Raw genomic sequence first — 11,916 nt, 5'->3', positions numbered from 1 at the left:
ATAAACATCTGTTCAGTATTTTAACATAAAAGTGTTTGATTGTGAGGCATTAAAAGCCACAAAATGTAACGGGTCCATCAGACCCACAAATGCTGGCTGAGTAACAACAATATGAACGTTGCATGGAAAATTTATCTGCCAGTTTCTGCATCCCACAGGGATTCTTCTTTTGTGCTTCTGCACCTGCGGTTCTCACACAAGGTTGCAACATTGTTTGTCAACACTGTCTGCTCTCATTTTCTCGCACATTTGACCCTCTGATGTACTGTGTACACCCTCTGTCCTCCTCCTGTCTAGGCCTGCTGTGTGTGTGTGTGTGTGTGTGTGTGTGTGTGTGTGTGTGTGTGTGTGTGTGTGTGTGTGTGTGTGTGTGTGTGTGTGTGTGTGTGTGTGTGTGTGTGTGTGTGTGTGTGTGTGTGTGTGTGTGTGTGTGTGTGTGTGTGTGTGTGCGTGCGTGCGTGCGTGCGTGCGTGCGTGCGTGCGTGTGGGTGGGTGGATGGGTGCGTGTGGTACACAGAACATCAATTTCCACACTTCTATTAGCCCCGGGTCCAGTGAACCCGGACATCTTATATGTAATAGAAATGTGTAGGGGGGTGTATGGTGTGTGGTCATTAAATATGTATTCTGATATATGTTCTTCACAGAAAATGAGCCAAAATCAGTGAGTCTCAGTTTGAAAAATTAATTAATTGTATCATTTTTCTTTTAGTAAAAAATGAAAACCGGTCCCACAGACCCGAACACCACACAAGGGTGTTTCAGTGTTATAACTTCACCTTTATCGTTAGTTTTTAAGCCAAAATGCGTCCATTCTCCCTTTTCTGTCTACACACTGCTTGTTAGTACTCCGTGATTGTGCGCTGCTGAACATGCTCGTCTGCTCGTAAACCAGCAATGACACGACATGACGAGGATGCGTTCATGTGTCCTACCACATCCCAAGACATGCACCTGGGGATAGACTGATTGGCAACACTAAACTAACCCAAGTGTGCGAATGTTGTCTATCTGCGATAAGTTGGTGACTTGTCCAGGGTGTGCAGCTGGAATAGACCCAAACCACCTCGAGAGGGACAAGTGATAGAAAATGGATGGACGGTTGCAATGTACATGATTATATCACATGAAATTACCATGAAACTGTTTCCATTTTCTTTTCACTTTAATTGCTGACTTTTGGGAGTTTCTACCCGATAGTTTTAATGCAAACCAAACCAGTGAGTAAAATTAACCCAATCTTGATTTTGTACAAATTCTCATCTAACCATAATAGATACACTGAATTGACACACTCAAAATAGCTAAATTATGTAATAATAATTATTTAAAATATTGTAAAAAATGTAGGATAAAAGCTTGACCAAATTGATGCAACTTGCATGTACACAGCCAATGATCAAGCTTCATCAGAAATGTTCAACAAGACAAAACGTTTGATTTGTGAGTCATTCAGGTCAGTTCCTGCACATACAAATTAGCGTCACCCGACTGGCAAATGCACGAGGAAATTAATCAGAGTCAAGGAAAACAGCATTTTTATTTACTGGTTTCAGTCATTTTTACCTTTAAATCTTGATATTTATTTGTATCCACTTTTCTGGTTCATTGTTCTGATATGTAAAGTGTTTCATGCATACACAGCAGGTAGGGTAGAACTGTACATTTTGTATTCACGTTTTTATCATGTTAAACGTGTATTCAAGTTTCATTTGATCTTTTTGCGAGAGATGTGACACTTGCAAACCAGTTAAGTCTTTTAAATGGCTCTTTTAACCTTATGATGACAATTTGGGAGCCGTTTTTATGCACATACAATTCAGCGTCAACCAACTGGCAAATGGACTTAAAATTAGTCAGTGAAAGGATATGTAGCATTTTAAATCACTGATCACTTTTAATCTGATCTTATTTATACTTTTTTTGAAACATTTTCAGTATACATTTTGTTTTTACTACTGCATGTTTTTTCTGTATTGTTAAAATTATGTTGTGTGGAGTTATTTTTTTAGGCGAGTGAAATTTACAAATAATGATGTCTGTGTCAACGCATGGGGATACATAAATCTCACAGAATTTTTACAATAAAAACAAAACAAAAATTAAATTAGGACTGATATTTCAGGAAAATTCCAACCCATAGAGTAATATTTGTGTAGATTCAGCTTATTCTGATCTACATCTTATCTTGTAACTGCTATCAGAAATTGTTTGATGATAATAATAATTAAAAAAATATATGTATAAAAACGTGCAAGTCTTTTGAATATACTTGGTAAAGAACGGCTCCTCAAGATCAGGCTCTCCATAAAGAGCCATAAATGCCATCCCTAGTTTTTTACACACATACACTTTATCGTTTGAGATTTCTTTCTGAATTTTTGAAATACTCTTCTGCTACAAAAGCTTTTTTAGGTGAAGGTAAATTCCAAATAATGCTACTGTCAAAGCATGGGGATATGGCACCGCCTTATGTATTATTTTTACAATGAAAACCAAACAAATTATAGCCGATATTTCAGAAAGATTCCAACCTATAAATAAGTGTGTAATTTTTAAATAATTCAATAATACATTGTGTCTTATAACTACTACCAATGATTATTCCCTTGATTAAAAAACCCAAAACCACAAAGGCAAGACAGACTTTTTATTTGAAAATAAGATCACAAGATCAAAGGGTCACAAATCCCATCTATAGACAACATTACAGTCAACAATGTGATGTCTGTGAACGAGTCAAGTCTTTTGAACGGCTCTTTTAAATGAACGTTGAGAACTGATTTGTAGTTAGTAGAAATAACCCAGGCATGTTTGGATGCCCAACGGCTTATCTGTCCCACAATGGCGATATAGCGATCTCATTCAGTTTGCTAATTGTGCGTTAATATTATTAGTTACATGAAGTGCCAACAGGCGGAGAGAGACAAGCGTGTTGGGCAAAAACTACAACTTAAACCAGATCTGGGCAAATCAAGGCCCGGGGGCCGCATGCGGCACGTTAAGCTTTTCAGTCTGGCCCGCCGGACATTCCCATTTCATCCATCCATCCATCTTCTTCCACTTACTGAGGTCGGGTCGCGGGGGCAGCAGCCTAAGCAGGAAAGCCCAGACTTCCCTCTCCCCAGCCACTTCGTCCAGCTCCTCCTGGGGGATACCGAGGCGTTCCCAGGCCAGCTGGGAGAGATAGTCTTCCCAACGTTTCCTGGGTCTTCCCCGCCGGACATTCCCAAATAATTTTTTTAGATCTTTAAGATCAAAACTGTAGCTGCCATTATGATGTGCAATGATGTTTTCAAATGACCGTAAGTCTTGAACTACAGTATACAAATTATTTCATTGGTTGGAATCTACGCTTTTGCATGACATACTAGTTACTATGGTAATCTAATTAGTTACTATGGTAATCTAATTAGTTAGTATGGTAATCTACGTCACAGCAGGGATTTTTTTTTTTACTAAGGAGTAAGTAGGTAAATGTTATTTATAAAGCGCTTTTCACCGATACAATCACAAAGCGCTGTGCAAAACATAGGTAAAGTAAAACAACAATTCAATTTAAAACAACAGGGGCAACATCATAAAAAGGATACAAAGTGGACTAAAAATGCTAGTTAAAAGGTGCATTAACTAAAAAGCTTTACTAAAAAGTTTCAACACAGTCAAGATCACAGAGGGACTGGTGCCAATTGTTCCAGAGTCTGGGAGCTATATCCTGGAATGCCGTGTCTCCACGGGTTTTAAAACGAGGTTTGGGGATCTTTAGAAGACCCTGGCTTGAAGACTGGAGGCTGCGCCCTGAAGAGTAGGGGAATAACAAGTCAGTGATGTACTGAAGGGCTCCACCATGCCACGCACGGAATGTCAGGACTAAAATTTTAAACTCAAAGTGGAATTTAACTGGAAGCCAGTAAAGACCCTTCATGTTCATATTTCGCGGTGCTTGTTTCATTTTTGCTGCGTTTGGCTTGATTGTAAAATATGTCGATTGAGAGGGGGGGCTGATATGTTGTCAATATTAAGTGTTTTATAGTTCATAGATAATATTGTAAATGCCACATTCAGTACATTCTAGGTTGCTCTTTCAGTAAAAAAAAAATAAAAATTAAATGCCATTCCGTTTTTTAAGGCGGTCTGTCATAACATTTTTAGCATTCAATCAGACATTATTGTGAGGTTTGGTATTTGTGTCCCTCGTTCATCAAGACAAAGTTAAAAGTTTTCTTTGTGATAATTGTAGAATCGATAGCGTTGCAGTTAAAGTTGTGCCGCAGGTGTTATTAAATGCCAGTACTTGTTACATCATGTGCGAGTCCCTTCGCACGCACCTTGTGACGGTTGACTGACCGCAAAACTTGTGCAATCCCAATTGAACAATGTTCTACGCATGCGCTCTTGCGGAGTGAATTGTGTGTGTGTGTGTGTGTGTGTGTGTGTGTGTGTGTGTGTGTGTGTGTGTGTGTGTGTGTGTGTGTGTGTGTGTGTGTGTGTGTGTGTGTGTGTGTGTGTGTGTGTGTGTGTGTGTGTGTGTGTGTGTGTGTGTGTGTGTGTGTGTGTGTGTGTGTGTGTGTGTGTGTGTGTGTGTGTGTGTGTGTGTGTGTGTGTGTGTGTGTGTGTGTGTGTGTGTGTGTGTGTGTGTGATCAGCATGCAGTAACCTTGTGCAAGCTTCAGCACGTGTGGAATGAATCGATTCCCTTTGGTGAGTGACACACAGTAAGTCAGTAGAACGAACCACTTTCACCATTACCAATAAACAGATTATTTTAAATGTGTCTTTCATTCGAAATGTTATTAGTTGAATAGCTGCTTTGAGCAATAATATTCTTAAGAAACACATTGGGATCAGATTATTTGAATAGTTAGCACGGATCCTATAATCTAATCAAATGAATTAAATTGTCAGTGTATGGCGGCATAATGACTTTACAGGGAGTAGAGTAGTCAATAGCATTGTCAGAAACGTGGACCTTCAGTAATTGTGAGTGGCTCTTAAAAGAGCCGTTGGTTGTGCAAATTGAGAGAACAATTTACTTGGAGCTGGTGTACTTGGTGACAGCCTTGGTGCCCTCAGACACAGCGTGCTTGGCCAGCTCACCGGGCAGCAGGAGACGCACGGCGGTCTGGATCTCCCTGGAAGAGATGGTGGATCTCTTGTTGTAGTGAGCCAGACGAGAAGCCTCAGTGGCGATGCGCTCGAAGATGTCGTTGACGAAGGAGTTCATGATGCTCATGGCCTTGGACGAGATGCCGGTGTCAGGGTGGACCTGCTTCAGCACCTTGTACACGTAGATGGCATAGCTCTCCTTCCTGGCCTTTCTCCTCTTTCCTTTGCCCTTGCCGGCAGCCTTGGTGACGGCTTTCTTGGAGCCCTTCTTGGGTGCAGCCTTGGCTTGTGGTTCAGGCATTGTGATTGGAGTTCGACAAGTGAATAAACCTGATTGTCGCCTGTTGTGCTCTTGTAGTAATGTCATGCAAATTTGACTGTGCCAACGCCGTTTGCTGATTGGCTGACATAGTTTCGCACAGGGAGGCGGTTTTAAAAATGTGCGGCAGTGTAACAGTGTCCCGTTGAAAAGAAACGTGTGGCTGTTTTGATTTTATCATGGAAATCAAATAAAAAGCCTTAAAAAATAAACTTTATGCCATGCACAATACAATTAATTTCCCTTAGTTACACAAGTTACAAATGAAGTGAAGTGAATTATATTTATATAGCGCTTTTCTCTAGTGACTCAAAGCGCTTTACATAGTGAAACCCATTATTTATGTTACATTTTTAAACCAGTGTGGGTGGCTCTGGGAGCAGGTGGGTGAAGTGTCTTGCCTAAGGACACAAATGTAATGTATTAAAGGGACAAGCGGTAGAAAATGGATGTATGGATGTACTAGTATGCAGGGTGACTTATTTGACTGATTTTATAGATTCAAAATTAATTCTTGAGAATAATTAATCTGCTCCTCCTTCATAAAAGACACCATTTTGACAATATTTAAAATATGTATTGTATATTTAGTTTTATGTATAAGTATGGACATGTTTTTTGCAATAGTTTTCCAAAATGTTAAACATATTACATACTCCTTGGATATACATACCTACCCAACTTTAATACATATTTGGAATAAACTACCAGCAGCTCTTCAATTATCCACAACTGCATTTTATTCTTTAAAAAAAACAACTATTGAAGGCTATGTTAGTCTGGAGTGATGTGTTGCATTTGACCTGTCCTATTCTTGCTGCTGTGATCGTTGTGATTCTTTGGGGGAGGTGGCTTTCAAAGACCCAGTGTGTTCTTGACGTTTGCATGCAGCCAACGTGTTTTGCTTTAAATTGTATCAGGGTGGGACATGACAAGGTCTGCATTTTCCATTGATTGATTGAGAAGTTTATTGACATCTTAAAGAATTGAATCTATGAAATGCTTTAAAAAGGCAAATGGATGGCACAAAAAGCCAAAAGGCTTGTTGTCATTGTGGACCATTAAATATTCATCACATTTGATACATTCAATAATAAAATATATATAACATGTATATAAACAATTACGTTAAAAAACTGATAAATGATGTACATGTACACAGTATACATGTCAGGTGATTTGAAAAAAACAATATATACAACAAATGGGGCTGAGGGGGGTATATACACTATGTACATGACTATGCACATGTTGACTCCAAAAGTGTGAAAACAGAATGAGAAAATATATATACACTATAACCACATATAAACTTGTTTGATGCTTCAAAGAGTTGCTGGGGATCAATTTTGGTTCAGATCAGGTAGAGGTTGAGCTGAGCCATGATTTTATGGCAGTTTTAAAATTTAGTAGGGAAGTTTGAATTTTCAAGTCTGCTTTTTCCTCACTCCTTTAGGATGCTTGATTATTTGAGAAATAATGTGTGAATGTTTTACATGTTCCAAATAAAAATAAATTGGATGTTCATTACATTGATTATCTAAAAACAATATGATTGGTGTTAAGGCAGATCCAGAGCAGTGCTTTTATAACACAGGATTAGATTGCAATAAATATTATGGTATGTATTTGATTTATTCCATCCATCCATCCATTTTCTACCGCTTGTCCCTTTTGGGGTCGCGGGGGGTCCTGGAGCCTATCTCAGCTGCATTCGGGCCCATAGACGGGGTACACCCTGGACAAGTCGCCACCTCATTGCAGGGCAAACATAGATAGACAGACAACATATGTACAACATATGTGCATATATCATGTATATTTGTGACTAATACTGTATTAAAGATGGTTGATGTAAATGTTGCCAAAACAGTAGATGCAAGTATGCACTATTATTGCACCCATAAGATCAGGGGTGTCCAAACTTTTTCCACTGAAGGCCGCACACGGAAAAATTAAAGCCTGCAGGGGCCATTTTGATAGTTTTCATTTTCAAATCATAACAAAATATATGGATTTTTTGTTTTTGTTTTAATCTTTAGGGCTCCCGGGGACCATAAAGGATCTAAGTCATTAAAATGTTAAAAACAAGTCAAATTATTTTTAAAAATTTTTAATTTAACGCTTACAGTAAATCTCTACAGTATATCAACTTTAGGTTGATATAAAATTTAAAAAACCAAAAAGGTTTTATGCTTTTTTCTGTCAAGACAACTTTGTTTTTTATAATAAAACTGAAATATGCAGCATTTCCCCCACTGCCCAAAACATTCAGAAAGCAATGTTTGATGTGAAGTAATTGGAGCCTTAAAAACATCAATAATGCAAGACACCATTGATATTAATTCATTGTTATTTTTGAGTAATCACAGTGAAAAGATAAATAAAATCCCATTAAATATATTTAGGATACAAAAGGTGCCCCACTCAAAGTGATACATTTGTATTAGTTTTTTTTTACTTTCAACACTTAAGTTACGAGATCAACTTCAGATATATCTGTCATTTTTACGTTTGAACTATTATTTTGTTTGTTTTATGCTCTCTTGTCAAAGAAAACGTTGATGTTTTTGTATGGCAACCACACAATATATGCAATATCTTCCACATAAAACATTTTAAAGTGAAATATTTGAAATAATTGGAGCCTTGAATAGGTCAATAATTCATTATAACAATTTTTTATAGCAATGGCAATTAAAGAAAAATAATGATAGACAAAAGAAAAAAACAGCCTGCATGGCAGCTTTGTGTCATCATTGCAACTTTTTCTAGTTAGATTTCACCTCATTCTACTTTTTTTAATGATTATTTTTTATTTTTGTAATAGCATTTCCAGAATATGTGGTGGGCCAGTATACAATTAGCTGCGGGCCGCAAATGGCCCTCGGGCCACACTTTGGATACCCCTGCTAGGGATGTGCGTATTGATCCTGTGGTATCGATATATCCATACTCACACGCTACTCATTTGGCATCACTTTTCTGAAAAAAGTATCGATATAAACCAAAAAACGGCGTGTGGGGGGTGCAAGCATCACTTTCAGATGTTTTTTATTACTTACTTAACTTACTATGTGCTGGGACACCCCTGTACCTGGCAGAGTATAGAGCTGGCCCAGTCACGTGACAGGAGACAGCGAATGAGCGACAGCGATGCAGCCAGGCATATCCAGTGTTGTCCAATCGTTGACTTAAAACAGGCATTGTTTTTTGTTTTTTTAGTAATGTTTACTGAATATTTTTGTTTAAATGATTATCCTAAATTCAAATAATTTCCACACAGGGGAATTTACGGTTAGTTGAAAATTGCTTGAGTATTTAAAACAAGATAAGAAAGAGATACAATTTGGAGATTCTTCATCTTTGCATTACAGTTTTAATTTTTTCCAAGAAAATCTTGAATATATGATAGAATGTGATTTTGGTTTTAATCTGTAACATTATTTCTTACATTTCGAAAACATTAGCCTATTTCATATTTCATTAATTGCTAATTATATCACAAACTTTAAAAAATACCTGCAGCTTCTTGCAATTCGGATTTGACTGTTAATTGGAAAGCCCTAATTAATTATTATTATATATAATATATAGTTATTATTATTATATATAATATTTAATTTATTTTTCATATTTGTGTTATTTATTTTAATTTTACTTTTATTATATATTGACCATAATAAATGTGGTATAAATGGTAATAATACCTGGGATTTATATAGCGCTTTTCTAAGTACCCAAAGTCGCTTTACATGTTAAAAACCCATCATTCATTCACACCTGGTTGTGGTAAACTACTTTCGTAGCCACAGCTGCCCTGGGGTAGACTAAATGGTCTGTATTTGTCTTATGATTTGTCTTAAATAATAATAGTAATAATATTTTTGACTGACAAAAAATTGCCAAGAAATTATTGGTGTCGGTATCGATGAAAATGCAAGAAAGGGTATCGGTATTGTATCGAATCCTAAAAGTGTGGTATCGCCCATCCCTAACCCCTGCATAAGATGAAGGCCTATCATGTGGACACACTCTTTAACAGTAAATGTGGTGGCTCTTAAAAGAGCCGTTTTAGTAGACAAGGTGCGAGATGGATTTACTTCTTAGCTGCAGTCTTGACTTTGGGCTTGGTCACCTTCTTTGCGGGGGCCTTCTTGGCCGCAGGACTCTTCCTTGCCGCGGGGGCTTTTCTGGTCACCTTTGTGCTCTTGGCAGCACGCTTGGCCGGGCTTTTAGTTGTCTTCTTTGCCGCTGGTTTAGCTGCCTTTTGGGGGGTAGTTACCTTCTTGGTAGATTTTTTGGCAACAGCTTTCTTGGCTGCGGGTTTTTTCACTGAAGTCTTCTTAGCGGCGGTTTTTGCCTTAGCGGGCAATTTGGTCTTCTTCGCATCGGTGTTCACCTTGAAGGACCCGGAGGCGCCAGTGCCTTTGGTCTGGACCAGGATATCCTTGGCCAACAGATTCTTCACCGCAATCTTAACGCGGGCCTTGTTCTTCTCCACATCGTAGCCGGAGGCGGCCAGGGAGCTCCTGATGGAGGCGAGGGAAACCCCTTTGCGCTCCTTGGATAAGGTCACGATTTCGACAATGCGCGTTGAAACGCTCAGTCCGGGCTTGGCGGTCTTGGTGGTCTTCTTCTTCGCCGCCTTCGTGGCAGCGGGCGCGGCTGGAGCGACTTCTGCCATGTTCTCTGTTTTACTTCCGTTGTCCTTCTCCGGGAGAGATGTGAGTGGTCTGAATGGTGCCGCGCAAAGGGGCGGAACTTATATGTACTATGAGAACCGTGGAGACTCAATCAGCCGAGTCTGTCCTCAGCGTGCCACCGCCTGTGTTTTCTCCGCGCTTTTAGAACGATAAAAAGACGCAGTCGAAATTATTTTGGACACAAAAACGATTCCACGTCACAGCAGACAAGTGTCTCCTTACATTTGCGACGTTTAAAACGCACACATTTCCCACATTTGGACCGCACAGCCTCCAAAGCGGACTTCTTCACTGACGTGAGCAGCAACGCTCGGCGACTTGCCTCGCTCATTTCTACAATAAAACATGAGAAAGTCCCTCTCAAGTCAACAACAAATGTCTGACGGGTGACAAAACATGTCCACTCAGAAGCTTCCAGCCCAAAAAGACTAACATTGATGGCAGCTGTGCAACAGGACATTGTTTTTGTGATGCCAGCAAACACACCGACCACCGATTGAGACATGTTGGAGTCAGGCTGCTGTGTGTTGTCATCATGTAAACAGCATTGTATTTTATTTGGGGAATAAAATATTTGTTTCATTTTAACCATATTTGAATGCCGAATTTTCAAAATGGGGTCCTAGGAACCCCATCAAGTCATAAAAATGGGGTCCCACAGTCAATTTTTGGGGTCCCACTTTTTTGTAACCGTTTGGAAAGCAAATTATAAATGTAAGTGCTATTAAACAAGTTGTGACATGCAAAGCCTCACATTTTAACAACCACTTGTACACCAGCTTGTCAAGAGACAATAGTATGGAAATAAAAACAAATGCCTTTCTGTAGAACAGGGGTGTCAAAGTCAAGGCCCGCGGGCCAGTTCCGATCCGCGAATGAATGATATATGGCCCCTGGGATGATATTTAATTAGTATTAGAAGCGGCCAGCAGGCCACAGCCGCCTGATGCTGTTCTGCACGCACCAATACTCCATCAATCTCACTGTCCCTTTATTTAAACTGTCCACCATGGGTGCCCGAGCTTTCAGCCGCTCTGCCCCACATCTTTGGAACTCTTTGCCACCAGACCTTCGTAACTTGGACTCAATATCCCTCTTCAAATCAAGACTCAAAACACACCTATTACTGACTGCTTATTCATTGTAATCATCTTTTCTTCTCTATCTTTGTTGTTGTTATTATTGTTGTTTTTATCCAATTTGATTTTATTGTTTTGATCTTGTACGGTGTCCTTGAGTGCCCAGAAAGGCGCCTTATAAATAAAATGTATTATTATTATTATTATCAATGTTGGCGCTAGGAATTTTCAAAATGGGGTCCCACAGTCAATTTTTGGGGTCCCACTTTTTTGTAACCGTTTTGAAAGCAAATGATAAATGTATGCATTAAAGTTAAAGTACCAATGATTGTCACACACACACACACACTAGGTGTGGTGAAATTTGTCCTCTGTATTTGACCCCCTTGATCACCCCCTGGGAGGTGAGGGGAGCAGTGGGCAGCAGCGGTGACCAACCAGGAATAATTTTTGGCGATTTGACCCCCAATTCCAACCCTTGATACTGAGTGCCAAGCAGGGAGGTAATGGGTCTCATTTTTATAGTCTTTGGTATGACTCACAACCTACCGATCTCAGGGCGGACACTCTAACTACTAGGCCACTGAGTAGGTTGACATCGACTAATAAGTTGCTTCCTCGCCTCGGAAATTGTGAAAGTTGATTCTAGATCATAAATCATGCCTCTCACCTTGACAGTACAAGGATGATGACATATTCTGACAATT

At 39.3% G+C, this 11,916-nt stretch overlaps 2 protein-coding genes across 2 annotated transcripts; both read right to left on the bottom strand.

Moving 5' to 3' along the window:
- Nucleotides 1-3,686: 3,686 nt before the first annotated feature.
- Nucleotides 3,687-10,150, bottom strand: LOC133640496 (histone H1-like). Its single transcript, XM_062033950.1, has 2 exons — nt 9,528-10,150; nt 3,687-3,798 (listed from the first exon to the last, which is right to left on the bottom strand). Exons 1-2 carry the CDS (start codon nt 10,109-10,111, stop codon nt 3,741-3,743), a joined length of 642 nt encoding a protein of 213 aa, XP_061889934.1. The 5' UTR covers nt 10,112-10,150; the 3' UTR covers nt 3,687-3,740.
- On the bottom strand, nt 4,986-6,020 carry LOC133640497 (histone H2B 1/2-like). Its single transcript, XM_062033951.1, has one exon. It carries the CDS (start codon nt 5,470-5,472, stop codon nt 5,029-5,031), a length of 444 nt encoding a protein of 147 aa, XP_061889935.1. The 5' UTR covers nt 5,473-6,020; the 3' UTR covers nt 4,986-5,028.
- Nucleotides 10,151-11,916: the final 1,766 nt, after the last annotated feature.

The sequence above is a fragment of the Entelurus aequoreus genome, linkage group LG23, assembly GCF_033978785.1.
Source record: "Entelurus aequoreus isolate RoL-2023_Sb linkage group LG23, RoL_Eaeq_v1.1, whole genome shotgun sequence".
NCBI lineage: Eukaryota > Metazoa > Chordata > Actinopteri > Syngnathiformes > Syngnathidae > Entelurus > Entelurus aequoreus.
The sequence above is the reverse complement of the archived record's forward strand: the minus strand, read 5'-3'. Positions and strand labels throughout refer to the sequence as shown.